We start from the raw sequence: 17,766 nt of genomic DNA, 5'->3' as shown, positions 1-17,766 counted from the left end.
TGCCTGCTCAACTTGGTTGACTTCTTTGAGTCAGTCACCAGAGCTGTGGATGAAGGCAAGGTGGTTCATACAGCCTACCTTAATCAGGCCAAGGCCTTTGTTACCATTCCCCATTCAGGAATCATAGAAAAACTCACTAAGCTAGGCATCAACCCCTGTATCACTAGGTGGGTTGCAAACTGGCTCACAGATAGAACCCACAGTGTGATAGTAGCTGACTCCAAGTCTGACTGCCAACCAGTCACGTGTGGAGTCCCACAGAGTTCAGTCCTGGGTCCTCTCCTGTTTGGTATCTACTTCTATGAAGTCCAGGCCAACACGAAGGGACTCTGGCTGATAAAATTCGCAGCCGATTGCAAGTTGGGAGCTATTATTAATTCCCCAAGTGATGCTGACATCCTACAGAAAGGCCTCACTGAGACCAACGACTGGTGTCAGAACCATGGCCTTAAGCTCAATGCCAAAAAATGTGTCATCATCCCCTTTGAGAAAAACCTGGTTCCCATGAATTACCACATTGATAGTAGTTCACTGAACACAGAAGGCGCTGTAAGAGATCTGGGAACACAGGTTGACAGCAGCCTATCTTTTGACCACCACATTGTCACTGTGGCCAGAAAGTCCTATGTGGCATATCTCTTTACCAAGAGTTTTGCATCCAGGAAGAAAGAGGTCATTGTCTCCCTCTACTCTTCCCTCATTAGGCCATTCATTGAGTACAATGCCCCATTTGGCATGTACCTCACTAGACACCTGCATCAACTGGAGAGGCCGCAAAAGTATTTCACAAAGAGGATCCTAGTCCTTAATGGACAGACTCAAAAAAACTCCAGCTATTCTTTGTCTCCTATCGCCTACTTAGAGGCGATCTCTGCTTGACTTACAAAGCCATGTCTGACCCAGCTCTTTTAGAAATGCTACATCTAAAGAAATCCCAATCCCTCTGCACTACACCCTCCAGAGACCGCAACCTCATTACCACAATCAGCAGAACATGCTGGAGGGACAGGTTCATAAGCCAGAGACTGCCCATGCTATGGAATAGACTTCCCATACATGTCAAGCAGAGTGCCTCACTGGCCCTGTTCAAGAGAAATCTTGATGAGTGGATGGGAAATAGAAAATTCACCCCTGGGATCACTCCAGTGGCTCTACTTGACAGAGGCACTGGGAACTAAGGTTGGATGGCACGATGCCAGGGTAATCCTATGGGTTAGGCTTGTAAAGGCTCCAGGACTGTTAGCCTAGTACAACCTATGAACCTATGTCATGGCTGAATATACAAAAACACAATGTCTTCAACAGCAAACAGTCTCTCTATATACCCTTCTAATAGTTAGGATATGAAAAAAAACTTCCCATTCAATTATATCAATTTCTAATCAGTTGAACACACCTGTGATGGCTGACAATCTTGTCATCACCATGCATTTCTTCTCCATATTCATTATTCCAATTAAAGTTAATTTTCCAGCCATCATTTAAATATTGAGATGTTTACACACTCAATTACCATTGCTTGCATCAAATTTGCTTTATAGATCACAAAAATATAACTTTAACCTTTCAGCATGGAGGGAATGGGGAGACATGCAGCCATGCCATCCACTGTGAGGCTTCTGTCTTTATAAATTCCTTTTGAATTGCTGTAACTTGACAGTGTATGCTGCAAGTCCCCCAAAAGGCTCGTAATCCGCAACCATGGAGTTGCTGCCCACATATTTTTAATCAATCAGAACAAAAAATAGATCCCTTTGAAAAATTAGACACTATCAAATGCTATCTTGTTATAAGTATAGATTTGTTTTGCACCAGTGTGCCACAGTTTTTGATGTAGTGTTGCAAAAAAATTACTTTGATGTGTTAAAAAGTGACAGATTTTATCCTCAATGTTGCATCATAGTGTTAGTGTATGATATATATTTGCAAACATTTTACATGAATGTATTGCACTTGTAGTGAAAATCCCAGCAGGGAGAAGTCATCCTTTCATGTGATTCAGACTAGACCCTGTCACTTTCTAGGTCTTTTTCCAGCTGAGAGAGTTTGGGAACTGACAGAGCATCTCCTTTTGTCTGCTATCATCAGAGAACTGGACAGAAACAATTCTTCTTCTGCTAGGTTTCACCCTCAAGTCTCCAGTTTGCTGAAGGTTGAGTCAAGAACTGTTTATATTTTGGTCTGTGTGGCATCTTCTGCATTCATAGTTCCCTTGGTCACATGTGGAATGGGTACATTACGGCTGCATTTCTCTCTCTTAGATAGACTTCTTGTTTAAGAACTTTACTACTGTTCCTCGGTGCACTTGTCTCTTCTTCCCAGCCTTTGTGAAACAGGTCCTCATAGGTAAGTGGTCACTCAAGTTTATGAATAACTCAGGGTCATGCAAATACTCTCAGAATGAGCCCCTAGGGTTAAACCTCTTGTCAGCTCCTTCATGTAGCTAGGCTGTGGCTTGGCATTTGAGTAAGCAAAAGGAAGCTGGGGGGACAGTGTCACCAATATGTGGCTGTTAGCTACAGGTCATTGCATCTTTTGGTGGAATTACATAGCCTGTAAGTAATTTATATATTGGCAACTGACTGTCAGCTTCCTGAGAAGGAAAACGAATGGGTGAGCCCAAGTCCTGCTTCCTAGTGCATTGTGTAGATGAATGAAAATGGATACATCCTTCAGATGGAAGGGACTATTCATCTAAGATGATCTGTTTGACTCCAGACAGAGTTGAGAGATGAAAAGCAGATTATCTTGTTCTTCTCTTTTCTGCCAAGGAAGCTTTGTTCTCAGTTCCTTTGTCCCTAATAAGTGATGATTTCATCTCAATAAGGGGCAAGGAGGGATTCTAAACCTGGAGCAGAGGTTTGCTCTCTCTCAGGGCTGAATTATTAACAGACTTGCTGTCTCCTTGTTATTCAGCACGGCAGAGAGTGCTCTTGAGTTGTTGAAAATCATTTAATATACTATTTGCATGATCATGTTGAGAAATTCTTTATTTGGGCTGCTAAACTGCTTTTCTTGTTTTAGGCTGTTAGCTTAAACTGATGCTTAGTCCTATTAGGTGCATTTTAGCATTTAATCGTACTTGTTCATCTGTGAAGTTTCTTATATTAGCCCTGTTGTCATTTTATTTTGTATGATCTTATTTGTATTTGTTGTTTGGCTATGCCCTACTTGGCACTGCCCAGATGTTCTTCGTGTTTCACTGTTGCAGTCATTACATTTGGGTAATCTGCTGGCAGGTTGCCCTCAGTCGGCCTGAATTCTAAAGTCTTGGGTCCTGCGTCAGTTGCTGTCTTCTCTTCCGTGACGTCAGGGGTATAAAACATGCAGCCGACGCCATTTTCTTTAGTCTTTCTTGCCGCGCGGTGCCTGAAGCAGAAGCATTTCGCAAGTGCCAGTCGGCCAACTACTGAAATATTCAAGTTTGAGTTTCAGAACCAAAGTCTTCACTAAAGCGAAGTACCCCGTTGGGGAAACTTTTTTCTTGCTTTTTACCGATGTCAGAAAAAGTTAATAATTGTATTACTTGTGGGAAGCAAATACCGCATAAGGATTTCCATTTATACTGTATTCCTTGCCTAGGCCCTGATCACAACTTGCCTGGCTGTCGGTTTTGTGCTAGATTTAACCAACGCACTATTAAGCATCGGTATATTTTTGCATCAAAATATTTTGGAAACAGATTTAACTACCCAGAAATGTCATCAGATAGCAATCTGACTACCAGAGTACATAAAAAAACGCAAAGAAAAGAACAGAGAAAGGCAGTCAAGATCCAAAACAGATGACAAAGCTTCTCCTAAGCCAGTCACCAGTTCGCCGGTACTCAGTGAGGCGCTTTTGCAGCCCCTGATGCCCGCTACCTTCGAGTCGCAGGCCTCTACCGACACCCATGTGGAGTCCGGCATGCCGCAAGATACTCAAGGTATTGGACCGACGGATGTATCTCCCTCGGATGGGTCCAGTGCTGCTGAGCAGGCACCGGCTTCTGAGGGTGTATTCAGACCTCAACATTTGTATATCAAACCGACGACAGCTGCAAATCCAAAGACAAAAGCAACTTCTAAAACTAAAAAACCGAGGCATGACCCACGTGCACAGGCATCTATGCCTAAAAAAACAGATGATCAAAATGGCTGAATACCTTATTACCTTGATCAGGGGTACCCATCCCCCTCCAGATAAGAGGCCTAGGCAAGACACTGATTATGAATCTTCAGATCGGGTTTCTATTTCTTCTGATTCCTCTTCTGATCAGGAATTATCTATACCTCCCTATGAGGATTCTGATGCTGAGGAGTCTATTCCATCTGCATCTCCTCCTGAGGACTATTCATTTGGAGAAACCTTGCATACTTTGAGGGAGCATTTTCACTGGGAGAGTCAAGACTTCTCAGAATCAAAAAAGAGACTCGGGGATTTCTTTCTTCTCCCTCAGCACAAGCCTTTAGCCATTCCCCCTGTTTTAGACTTTGTGGATGATGTGTTTTTGGTGTCAAGTTTGACCCCTGATTCCTTACCTCCGGCTCCCAGTAAGCCTGACAGATATTACAGGGTCCCTGACTCACATACATTTTTATTTAGAAACCCTGCTGCTGATCCTGAAACTATTTCACAGGTCCCAAAGGGAGTTAAGGCCTCAACAGCAAAAAATCCTACCCCCTCTGACAGAGATTCAAGGGCACTGGACTGATGGGGAAAAAAGGTTTATACATCTGCAACCTTGGCAATCAGGGTCTTAAACTGTCAATTTCATATGCTTAAGTACCAACAACATGTTATGGGATTGCTGAAACAGAAAATGATGTTGATTTCAGAATGTGCAGAAAATAAAGAATTGCAAGAATTATTTCATGCAGCTGAACTAATTCTTGCAATTCTTTATTTTCTGCACATTCTGAAATCAACATAGTTTTCTGTTTCAGCAATCCCATAACATGTTGTTGGCACTTAAGCATATGAGACTGACAGTTTAAGACCCTGATTGCCAAGGTTACAGATGTATAGCTGAACGACTGCGGTGGTGGTGCTGCGGTAGCGTTGTCGCCTCACAGTTAGACGTTGCCCGTTCGATTCTCAGTTAGAGCGTCTTCTGTGTGGCGACATGCGTGAATGGGCGTTCCTTCATTGAAGGTTGTGCATTAGGCCTGGCAAGCCAGCATGTAAAACTCTACTGCCAATCATTAGCGGACCAGAGTTCTGCTGTGGCGACCCCAAACCGGGAAAAGCCGAAAGACACAAACAATTTCATGCAGCTGAATAAGTTGGAAAGCATACTTTGCAATGTGGTTTTGATTCTTTAGAGGCCTCCTGCAGGGCCGCAGTTACTGGATCTGTGATTAGGAGGCATGCCTGGTTAAAGGAACAAAATTTGCCTGACCATGTTAAAGCTAAATTGTTAGATGCACCTTTACAGCATCTCTGTTTGGTATTAAGGCAGAAGAGGTTTTAAAGAAAATGGAAGACAAAAGCTAAGTCTGTGCAAATTGTTAAAGACTTCTTACAAATGCAGCCACCAAGATTCAGTAGACACTGGCCTACAAAAAATTGGTCCTTTCCTGTGTCAGACAGAGCTCAAAGGGGCAAATCCAGACGCCCTAAGGGTTCCAGATACCAGCCGCATGACTCGTATAGGTCAAAGCAATGGGGTGCATCTACCTCCAAATCTGGAGGAGATAAAGTGCAAACCTACAGAAAGCAATCCCAATGACTTCCCTCTGCCTACACCAAGCGCTTATCTTTTGGCAGCACCCATAGGGGGAAAATTAGCACTTTTTGCTCAAAATTGGCAGTTAATAACCCAGGGCAAGTGGGTACTAAACATCGTATCACAGGGATACAGATTCCATTTCCACACTCTGTCAATGGCAAATGGTTGGCCAGATCTGCCAAAAAATCAATGGGCAGAGGCACAGCAAAAGACCAGGCCTGGCGGCCAATACTGGATTTATCGATTTTGAACACATACCTGGACATTCCAAAATTCAAAATGCTGACTTTGCAGCAGCTTCTGCCCATGCCGGGCAAGAATGCTTGGCTGGTGAATTTACACCTAAAAGAGGCAAACCTGCATGTCCCAATAAGACAATCGTGCAGAAGATACCTCAGATTCAAGGCTGGCTTAATGCATTACCAATTCTCAGCACTGTCCTTTGGCTTATCTACTGCGCCCAGGGTCTTTACAAAGTGCCTGGTACCATAATTGCATTTTGCAGACAAAGAAGCATACAAATATATCCTTACTTGGACGACTGTCTCATTCAAGCAGAGAACAAAGGACACTGTTCTTCGACACCTGGCGTTTGTGAAAAGGCTTCTAACATGCCTAGGGTACACAATAAACAAAAAGAAATCACAACTGGTACCCTCTCAAAAGATAACATTCCTGGGTGCGAGCTTGAATACAACTGCTCAGATGGCTTACCTCACGCCAGACAAAGGCAACTGACTACTTACTTCGAACTGATGGCAACAAACGCACAGTCTTCTGCAAGACAAATTCTGCTGGTTCTGGGCTTCATGGCATCCTGCATCCTACTAATTCCATATGCAAGACTGCATATGAGGAAACTTCAATGGTACCTAAAAGTTTATGGAGTCAACATTCACACAGTCTGGAAAAGATGATTCCTCTCATTCCCTGTCTGCAACAGGAGTCTCTGTGGTGGGCAAAGGCCTGTCACCAAAACATGGGACGGCCCTTCACTCTACCTCCTGCCAGCCAAACCTTAACAACAGACACATCAGATTATGCCTGGGGGGCCCACATGGCAAGAAGATGCATTCCGGGCATATGGGCACCAAAACAAATGCATCTACATATCAACCAGAAAGAGATGCTATCTGTCCAAAATGCCATAACAGCCTTCAAGGACTTACTTCATCCAGGGCAACTACTGGTAAAGACGGACAACACCACAGTCATGTGGTATATAAACAAGCAAGGGGGCACACACTCATACCCCCTTTGCAGATTAGCCATGGCACTATGGGACACAGCTTTGACCTACCAAATACATCTTCAAGCTCAATTCCTGCCAGGAAAACAAAACACTCTGGTAGACGATTTAAGCAGAAACCTTATGGATCCTCACAAGTGGAAACTAAATCCACAAGTCTTCAGCATGATAACAGAGAAATGAGGGAGCCCAGACATAGATCTATTTGCCTCTCCTCAAAATTATCAATTAAAACGATTCTGCACAAGGACTTATCACAGACAAGCATGGAAAGTGGATGCCCTATCCTTCAGTTGGAAAAACCTATCAGTTTATGCCTTTCCTCCTCTGCCTCTTCTATCCAAAATCCTCCTAAAAGTCAGACAAGAGAAGCCAAAGATGATATTAATTGCCCCGGACTGGCCTCGCCAATACTGGTACCCAGTCCTAAGGAACTTGTCTCAATACCCAGCTTGGACCTTGCCTCAAAGACCACAGCTACTATCCCAGCAAAACAATCAGATCCTGCACAATCAACTACAGACTCTGAACCTGGCAGCATGGCTAATCATGTAATTGTACAAATGACACCTCTCAGTAAAGCTGTGATGGATGTCATTTTGGAAGCCAGAAGGCCTAGTACTAGAAAATCTTATGCTGACAAATGGAAGAGAATCTGTGCTTGGAATCAAGCACAAGGAACTGATGCAGCAGAACCACATATTCCTCAGATATTACAATACTTGACTGAGATGCTTGACAAAGGCCTATCTTTCTCATCAATCAAAATCCATGCCGCTGCCATTTCGGCTCATTACAATACAGAGCCACCAATCTTTTCTCATCCTTTAATAAAGCAGTATCTTAGAGGAGCCAAAAATTTAAGGCCTCCTAGAAGATCACCATTACCTGCATGGGACCTCAATTATGTGTTGGAAATGCTCACCCTGCCTCCATTTGAACCAGCTGCTACCGCTGATATAAAGTTCTTATCATGAAAGACAGCTCTGCTGCTAGCAATTACTTCAGCAAGAAGAGTTTCAGAGCTACAGGCCCTCATGGCTGTAGAGCCTTTTATCATATTTTACCCAGTCAGGGTGTCTCTGAGGACAAATCCTACTTTTATGCCTAAGATGGTTTCCAGTGTGGCTCTTAACCAAACAATTCATCTGCCAACTTTTTATCCAAATCCGCAGAACAAAGGGGAGAGAATTCTGCATTCCTTGGATGTACACAGACAGCTAAGATTCTACTTGAGCAGGACTAAAGCTGTAAGAAAAACTGAACAATTACTACTGTCATATGCTGCAGGATCAGAAGGAAAGGCTATTTCAAAGCAGACAGTTTCAAAGTGAATAAACCACTGCATCCGTTTCTGCTATGTACACCATGGAAAACCTGTGCCCAAGGGCATTGGGTCTCATTCCACCAGAGCTGCAGCTACTTCAGCAGCCTTTCTCAGGGGAGTACCAACCAAAGACATTCTAGAGGCTGCTACTTGGAGTTCTGTTCACATCTTTACAAATCATTGCCATTTGCCTCTTTACTCTATGTCCAGGGTAGGCTTTGCCACTGCAGTGCTGCAGGGCCTTATAGCCGCACTTAATGCTGTTTAGCTCCAGCCTCCCAACCATAGCTTTGGGATTCTACCCAAATGTAATGACTGCAACAGTGAAACACGAAAAACATAGTACAGTTGTATACACTTACCATAAATGTAGATGTTCGAGTGTATTCACTGTTGCAGTCCAGGTTACCCTCCCGCCATCCCTCTCTCATTCTAAAGTTTAACTTTCCTTCTCTATCTTCCACAACCTATGTGGTGTATTTGCTTGTAGATGAAGGTAACGTTTATACTGATGCATGTATATATATATTTATATAATATTGCTACCTTTTTTGGGGCACCTGACATCGGGGGCAAGAAAAACTAAAGAAAATGGCATCGGCTGCATGTGTTATACCCCTGATGACCTGACGTCATGGAAGAGAAGACAGGAACCGACGCAGGACCCAAGACTTTGGAATTCAGGCCGACTGAGGGCAACCTGCCCGCAGATTACCCAAATGTAATGACTGCAACAGTGAATACACTCAAACATCTACATTTATGGAAAGTGTACACAGCTGTACTTTTTGAGAAGTGCCCCAAGAGGAAAAGTTCCAAGATTTGTTATATACTATGCAGGAAGAAAATGTATACTCAAAATTTGACAAGAAACCATTCCTATTTTAGAATAGTTTCAGTAAATTCTAAACAGTGATAATATGAATATGTTTTGTTTCGCTCTGACTTCTTTACAAAGCAAGCTAGTTAGTACAACAAAACAAGAGGAAATAAATGTAACATTATTTGTGATGGAGTGTCTGGCCTTTATTGTGGGGGGCGGGGGCAGTTTTCACATTAAGCAGTAGATCAGAAATCCTTAACACCAATTTCCTCCACATTCTCCCTCAGCAGCACTTCAGTCCTTAATTTCACAACTGAACAACTGACACTTTTTGTCTTGGCTGGCCTTTGGATGAGGATGTTGGAAATCTCTGTTCATATTAACTATTACCTCTGCCCATCAGATCTTCAAACTGCCATCTTTGATTTGTAAGAAATGTTATTTGTTCCACGGAGACCAGATATCCTTCATCCAGGTGGAAATTCACTGTAGAGGGACCTTCTTAGTAAAATGTCACAGGTGTAAGAGTGCTCACTAAATCAGTTAGTGTTCAAAAGTGCCCTTTTGTGATGAGTGCTTTTGAGGATCTATCACAGCTAATGTGGGTAGACATAATAAATTAAGTTTCAGATTATTGTTTGATATGTTTGCATTGCTATTTATTTTCTAGGCTGAAATAGGGACCTCAAGAAGAGTCCTCCTCCCCTAATCGTGCCAGTGGTATGTGAGCACATGTCAAAGTGAGTGCCTACCCCAGGTGTTGGCCATAGTCAGGAATATGAAAAGCTGTGTAAGACAACAAAATGATGTGTTAAGCAACTGCAGGGGGTCTTCTAAAAGATCAGCTGTTATGTTGAGTTATTTGGCTGATTTTGTATTAGTAAAGAATGGAGCCTTGATTTGTGAACCAAGAGACTCTTATTTGAGTATTGGGCCTTGGCATTGGAGAAAACAACTGGGGATGGGATGGGAATGTGTGGATTAAATGCTGATTCACCTGTCTTGGGAAAGGGAGTGTTGGGATTCCTACCTGTGTGTGGACCTGAGCAGTGTCTGTGGACTGTCTCCAGCTGAAGCAGACAGAAGTGAGGGGGTGTGTTGAAGCAGACAAAAGTGAGGGATTATCACAGAATTATCTTTTGTATTGGAAGATTATGTGCAGTAGCATGTACATACAAATCGCATTGTTGTCACTGCTCTCCATGCATTGAGATATTATTGCAGGTAGACCAAAGCAGCGGAAGCCTACCATGCCATGAGGATGGCACCATACCCAGAGACCCTTTTATCTCCTCTTTCCTGAAGAGGTTTAATTGCATAGGAAGGGTACCATGTTTATGGCGGATATCAGTTTTGATGGTAGGCACAAAACATGGTGGGTAAAAAAGAAATGCTTCTATGAGTACTATACTATCAGGACTTTTCATGTTCAAAATAATTGCTCTGTGAATCTTATTTTTAGTCCTCTATGGCACTTGCATAGTGGCTTCTCTTCCCAAGCCTTTTTGACTCATTTATTCCTTCCTGGGGGTGAGAGACAGATATCCCTGGACTGGTCAGGAGCAAATTTTTGGGCCATTTGCTGCTGTCTAGAAGACCTTAAAAGCCCAATTATTCTTTAAAAGATGGTAGTTGGGTGTCAGGCAGTGGGACAGATGCAGGTCCCACACAGGTCCTTCTCAGCTAACCATTGTAAACTATGCAGTGGGTGCATCAGGGAAGAAGCATGCATGGCATGTTTCCTACACAACTACCTCTGTGACTCAGTGGCACTTACACAGCTTCAACAGCATGAATCTGCTCATTCTCTTCCTCAACTAATTCTCACCCACTTGCTAGATGTTACTAGTGTGATGCTTCTAGCCAATTCCCTTCCCACATGATGCACTATCTGGCATGGGCATCTCCCTGTCTGTCGCTCCAATACCTATGCCACTGAATAAGTCCTACACATTCGGGGGATGAAAGCACTCAAATCTGGTCTCTGTTTAGTAAATTGCAACGCATGCATGTCTGTATCCAGTTTGAATTCATGACTGTTTTTTTTTGTCTTCACGTATACACCTTCAAGTGCCTTATTGTTGTTGTTTGTTATTATTTTCTGAAGCATTTAACTAGTATTTTGACAGAAGGCATTATAAGACTCCAAATCAATAACACATGGTCATTTTCTATCTCAAATGGAACAGTTGCCATTAGTAAATTTAATTTTACAGTTATGGAACTATATATACTGTGTGTGTGTGTGTGTGTGTGTGTGTGTGTGTGTGTGTGTGTGTGTGTGTGTGTGTGTGTGTGTGTGTGTGTGTATGTATATGTATATATATATATATATATGTGTGTGTGTGTGTGTATATGTGTATATATATATATATATATATATGTGTGTGTGTGTGTGTGTGTGTGTGTGTGTGTGTGTGTATATATATATATATATATATATATATATATGTGTGTGTGTGTGTGTGTGTGTGTGTGTGTATACATATAGTCTTATTGTTGACAGGTGGATATTAGATAAGTTTTTACAGCATGTTGTCAGGGAGATGTGATGGGGGTCATTCTGATCCTTGAAAAGGAAGGACAGCGTAGGAGAAGAGGTTTGCCAAGAAGCAGTTTAGATGGGCCAGTTATTCTCTGGAACTGCAAAAGTTCGTTTTTGCAGAGAAGGTCATTGAGCCATGGATGGGACTACAGGAATGGTTGCTGGCGAAGTATAAAGGCATTGTTACAAGTAGAGAATGGCTGAATAGGAAGGTATAATCTTAAGAGACTGCCTTATTGTCTGCTTCACCTAGCATGCAAATGTTGACCATCTCCAGTGTTTCATGCTAATTAATATTAACTAATATTGCTGCATTAGAAACCAATCCTTTCTTCATCACTGATTCTTGATGTTAGCTTTAATGTCCCTTCTGTACTTTGCTTTGCTGTATTGATATAATTTGTATAAATGATAGATTTAATTTTGGAGGTTTTTGCATCTAATTGTTTATGTACTTTTTCCCCAGGAGGAAGAAAACAGAAATGGTAAGATCTTTTTCCATACTCTGTCTGAGACTGCAAAGCTACTGTAATGTTCTTTGTAACAACTGACTTGCATTACTGCTTGTTTATAAATCCTTAGCTACTAAAAGAATGTAGGTTTATTTTGATGTTCGTCAGTATCACTACTGCAGTAGCCCAAGCTTATATGGGTTATAGCCTGTGTATAATGGCTGGTCAGTCGTGAATTGTCTGTGGCACCCACCACATTCATACCTAGGATGCTGTAGCTCGAGCTCCAAAGAGAGAAAACAGCATCCTGGGCATGAAAGTATTCCACTGCTTTCTTGATGCCCTTGAGAGTGCCCCTCTAGTCTTCACAGAATCCACAGTCATCTCTGTTTCTTCCTTCTAGTAAGATAAATCTCTGTTGGGGAATCCTTCCACAATATAAAAATATAAATATTTTTTTTAATAGTTTGACTTATTCTCTTTACGAAGAACAACTTTATAATATATTTCTGCTTTTCCAGAAATATTATTTTTTATGAAGCAGTTGCTGTTTTTTTTTTTTTTTTTTTTTTTTAATTGTATTTGCCTTGTTATGGGCTGCAGTGTTGATGTGAAGTTGTTCTATCTCGCAGTTCATTCTGTACTGATGGTTTTGGAGCTGATCCTTCGGCTCTGAGATGGCACCTACTGCAAAGCTCAAGGAGTTCTAGTAGCTCGAGGCCAAGTCCATATCCCATGATGCACCCTGAGTTACCCACAATTTAGTTTCCCACTGCAACTGATCGGAGGTTCTTGCTAGCTCGGGCCAATAAAAATTTTATTACCTTTCTATTTTCAAATTTTATTGTTGGATTATCATTAAAATAGTTGGATATTAAGAGAGATAGGCTCTTAAAGCCTTTTCTGTAGTGTTCCCTTCCCTGTGTGCTTTTCTTAGCTTTATATTTGGCCTTGTTTTCTTTTGATTATATTTAAAATTGCTGACTAAAAATTGCTTGTTCAGTGACCTTTTGTCACTTTTTTTATTAGCATAGTGTGATTACTTGGTGTATAGTAATTGTTTATTCAGTGACCTTTTGTCACATTTTTTCCACAGCATAGTATTTTATTACAGTTTACTTGCTGTTCAGATTATCTGTTTAATCATTTTGTGTGTGTGTGTGTGCTTGTTTGCCTTAATTTTAGGCTTGCCTGCCTATCTTTAGCCTTTTTTTATTAAGAAGGCTTTTGAGTAGTTAGTTAGCCTTAGTTAAAGGTGTGTGTGTGTGTGCTGATAGTTAGCCTGTTTTTTATTAGAAGGCTAATTTATACTTGCTGTTGTTGGGTGTGTCCACTTCTGTCATGGCTGATGACAAGGACAAACACCCTAAGTCAGGTTTTACAAAATGTGGGCAAAAATGTTGGTTACTGACTGCCATGTGAATTGTGTCTACAGCTTGGGTGCCTTGCACTTAAAAGAAACATGTTCTATATGTCATTCATTTTCCTCTAGAGTCCTCCAAGTGAGAAAAAGGAAGCTTATTGATAGGGGGGTTGTTGAAACCTTTCCAGGAGGCTTTGAGTGACCAGGATGGATCTAGCAAGTACTCAAAGCCCTCCAAGACTTCTGGAGAATCAAAAACATCGGCTCCACAGGTCTCGGAGCCGACTGTCTTTTCGTTTCAGAGCCGGTCCCTGGTCTTGGAACCAGTATCCGAAACTTTTAAATCACCTCTACAACAGTTGGTACCATCAATACGATCATCTCAAGCTTCTGTAAGCCTATCTGATTTGGATGTGGATCAGGTGGTGCAGAAGCTTTTACAGGCACCAGCCTTTGCCAAATTGTTATTGGCTCTGACCCAGGCGGCTTTGGAGCCAAAGACCTTTATGCCAGCTATATCTCTTCCTCCTCTGAGCCATACCAGTCCTTCGGAGCTGGAGGAGTCAGACCTGCTGATTTGTGGAGCCTTCGGAGCCGATGCCTGCTCCAGTGTCTTCGGCTCCGTTCACTCTGACGACCTCGGCGCCGATCGAGGACTCTAGGAGCAGACACTCTCTGGTCGGGTCCAGGGAGGATAGTCGAACTGACTTGTTGGTTCCGACTTTGCCTGTCAGGGCTTCGGCTCGGATGAACTCGGCTCCTACCTCAGGCTCGGAGCCCACTGTCCCAGTGCCGGGGGTATCGATGGTTTCCTTGGATCAGTCGGTTCCTTCACATCGGAGCAGAGGTGCCTTTGAAGCCATGAGGAGAGTTATGTTTCCCAAGACATCCTCAACTTCAGGTCCGGCTTTTTCATCCCCTAAGGTGCCTGTGACTGCTTCTGCCTCACAGATCCTTGCTAAGCGCAGAGACCCAGAGCCTCAGGAAGCCCCATTGGGTGGCCCATGCTCTTCTGAGACCTCCCCAGAAGCTTCCACTGATGAGGTTCCCAGGAAGAGTGTGTGTAAGAGGAAACGTGGACTCCCCTCAGGAGTCATTAACATCTGACACTGACTTGGATGAATCAGAAGGGTCCCCACGGTCCCCCTCTGAGGATATCTCATTTGCTGAGATACTGGAAATTCTTAGGCAGAGGGGTGACTAGCAGTCCACCAACCCTACTGAGGATGAGTCGCTTTTCCTGAAGGCTTTCGGGTCTCAGCCCTCCACCTGTTGGGTGTCTCCGCCCTTCGATGAGCTTATGCAGCCGGTCTCACAAAGGGTGTGGGAGTCTCTAGGTACTATGGAGCCTGTCCCTAGGAGGCCTAATAAGTTCATATCTGCCCCCCTAGATAAATCCTTCTTGACAAAGGTGTGCCAGTCAATGCCATGGTGGTGGCGGCAGCCTCCAAAAAGGAAATGTCTGAAACTTCCTCGTCTATCCATCCTCCTAACAGAGACTCCAGGATCATGGATAGATATGGAAAGCGCATGTTTAGTTCAGCGACTTTTGCTCTTCGTTCGCTTAACTATTTAACCCATTTTACCAGACTACAAAGAGATCTCTTTAAAGAGCTGGGAGATGCTCTTCAGGGTACTGTAGCTGCAGGAGCTACAGACAAAGTTGCCGCCCAGCTTGCTCCCCTCAATTCTATAGTGAACTCATCCATGCGCTTCATTTCATATGAAACTGATGGAATGAGTAGGGCAGCAGGTACAGGAGTTGCTCTTGGAAGACACTCCTGGATATGCTTGTGTTCCTTCGCGGAGCCCTTCAAGTCATCCTTCGTGAATAGCCCCTTTGATGGCTCGTCCCTTTTCAGGCCTAAAGTCAAGGAAATCTTAGCCAGGTGTGAGCAGGATGGAAAGATTCTGTCTGCCGTCGGGGTCCATTTTTCCACCCCTACCAGACCTTACCCCAAGGATCAAAGGGGAAGGAAAATGTGGTTCCGAAAATCCTAAGGAGCCTTTCAGGACATGCATAGTCAACCCCCCTCCAGGGGCAGAGGAGGGGGCAATAATGGAAGATACCGCCCTCGCGGCAGAGGGGGTCTGCAACACCAGGGTGACAGAGATCACTTCTTTGGGAAGCCCTACCAGCGCTCCTGAAAGGAGGCCCGACTGTCCTGCTCTGGAGGCAGTCCGGGGGTCACTTATCTTTGTACCCAGATGCGTGGCTCAAAATAACAAACGACAACTGGGTACAAAGTATCATTTCCAGTGGATACTTCATCCCATTCGCTACACCCCCTCCATCGACAAGGAAAATTCCGGATGTTCCACCCAGTTACAGGGAACAAGCAACAGTAGAGGTCCAGATGCTGCTAAGAAAAAGAGTCATCCAACCAGTCCCAGCAGACCACACAGGATCCGGAACTTACTCAAGATTCTTTTTAGTTCCAAAGAAGACAGGGGACTGGAGACCTATATTGGACCTCAGCAGACTAAACAAATCTGTAAAGAAGGAGAAGTTTCAGATGGTCACACTTCAGTCAATATTTCTCTTCTGAGGGCAAGACAATTGGATGTGCTCGATAGATCTCCAGGATGCGTACTACCACATAAAAATGGCCAGGCCATCCAGGGATCATCTGCGCTTCTGGCTGGGAGCCAATCATTACCAGTTTCGAGCCCTGCCCTTTGGTCTTACTACAGCCCCCAGAGTGTTCACCAAATGCATGGCAGTGGTCACGGCTCACCTGGGACATTTAGGATTCCAGGTGTTTCTGTACCAAGACTATTGGCTCCTTACCGCCACCACCAGGCATCAACTCATTCAGGCCAGGGAGTCCACTCTGCAATCAGCTAGGCATTACAATAAACTCAGAAAAATCTGCCTTGTCGCCATCACAGCATATCATCTTTATCGGAGCAGAACTGGACACCACCACCACGCTAAGACTTCCAGCAGAAAGAGTCGTACTACTATGCCAGCATGTCCACATTCTAATCCAAAAACAAAGCACCAGCATCAGAAGTTCTGACATTGTTAGGTTTGATGGCAGCAGCAATTCTAGCCATACCACTGGGTCATATGTACATGCGGATGCTACCATGGCTGTTCACTCAATGGTCTTACCAAGAGCTCCCCATGTCTCACATAATAATGATCACAAATTCCTGCAAAAAGGATCTTATAAGTGGTGGTTGACCTCACTTCATGTTACGATAAGACACCCATTTGTGCTATCCCCTCCAGTAGCCACAGTGACCACCGACGCTTCCCTGATTGGGGGGGGGGGGCATTTTCAGAGAAAGATAGCCCAAGGCACAGGGACTGATCAAGAGACACATCTGCATATCAGTGTCCTACAGATGAGAGCAGTACTTTTGGTGTTGCAGTACTTCCAGGACTCTCTTCCTCTAGGTACGATTGCTATTCAGATGGATAACATGTCAGTGGTTTGGTATTTGAACAAACAAGGAGGAACCAGATCATACCCCCTTTGTTGCGAGGCCCTCAGAGTATGGCAGTGGGCTATTTCCATCCAGCGTTTTCTGTTAGCAATGCACATCCTGGGCAAATTCAGCATGATAGCAGACAAGTTGAGCAGAGCAATTTTGTTGCCCCATGAGTGGCCCCTCAAGACGGAAATGGTGGACAGAATATTCCGCAGGTGGGGCCAGCCTTGCTGCGACCTTTTTGCCAGTCACATGAACACCAAATGCAGAAGCTGTTTCACCCTGATTCCCCCTCCGGGAGAAGCCCCGAGGGACTCACTAGTTCACGATTGGCCCCCGGGTCTCCTCTATGCATTCCCACCAATCCCATTGATACCCAAGGTATTACAGAAAGCCAAAGCCCTGGGAAGGACCAGATTTGGTTCCCCTTCCTTCGACTTCATCTTTTGGAGGACCCCTGGATTCTGGACCCAGTTCCAGACCTTCTGATGCACTTGTCGGGGGAACTTCATCCCTCTCTGCAGTCCCTGAAGCTGACAACTTGGTTGCTCCAATTCCCATCATAGCCAGGTTCCATAACCTTTCCAATGAGATGAAGCAAATTCTCCTATCCTCTCACAAATCCTCTATGAGGAAGCTGTACCTAAGCAAATGGAAAAAAATTTCTATATGGGCCTCTAAAAACAATATTGATCCTTACCAAGCCCCTATGGCCTCTATTCTAGAATTCTTAACCATGGTATTTAATAAAGGAGCTGCAGCAGCTACAGTCTGTATTCAACTTGCTGCCATTTCTAACTTTCATCTGGGATTTGAAGGATTGAATATTATGTCACACAAATTATCCAAAGACTTT

The 17,766-nt window shown here is 43.6% G+C and overlaps 1 protein-coding gene across 6 annotated transcripts in view; it reads left to right on the top strand.

Moving 5' to 3' along the window:
- Positions 1–17,766, top strand: part of ZNF335 (zinc finger protein 335) — a 1,318,033-nt gene that overhangs the window by 548,907 nt on the left and 751,360 nt on the right. For all 6 annotated transcript variants that reach the window (XM_044090241.1, XM_044090238.1, XM_044090239.1 and 3 more), the window contains one exon: positions 12,121–12,139. In XM_044090241.1, the coding sequence (XP_043946176.1) occupies positions 12,121–12,139 (19 nt within the window). The remainder of the gene's footprint in view (positions 1–12,120; positions 12,140–17,766) is intronic.

The sequence above is a fragment of the Protopterus annectens genome, chromosome 12.part0, assembly GCF_019279795.1.
Source record: "Protopterus annectens isolate FY-2018-M chromosome 12.part0, PAN1.0, whole genome shotgun sequence".
NCBI classification, from domain to species: Eukaryota; Metazoa; Chordata; order Ceratodontiformes; family Protopteridae; genus Protopterus; species Protopterus annectens.
This window is presented reverse-complemented; position numbering and strand designations above follow the sequence as displayed.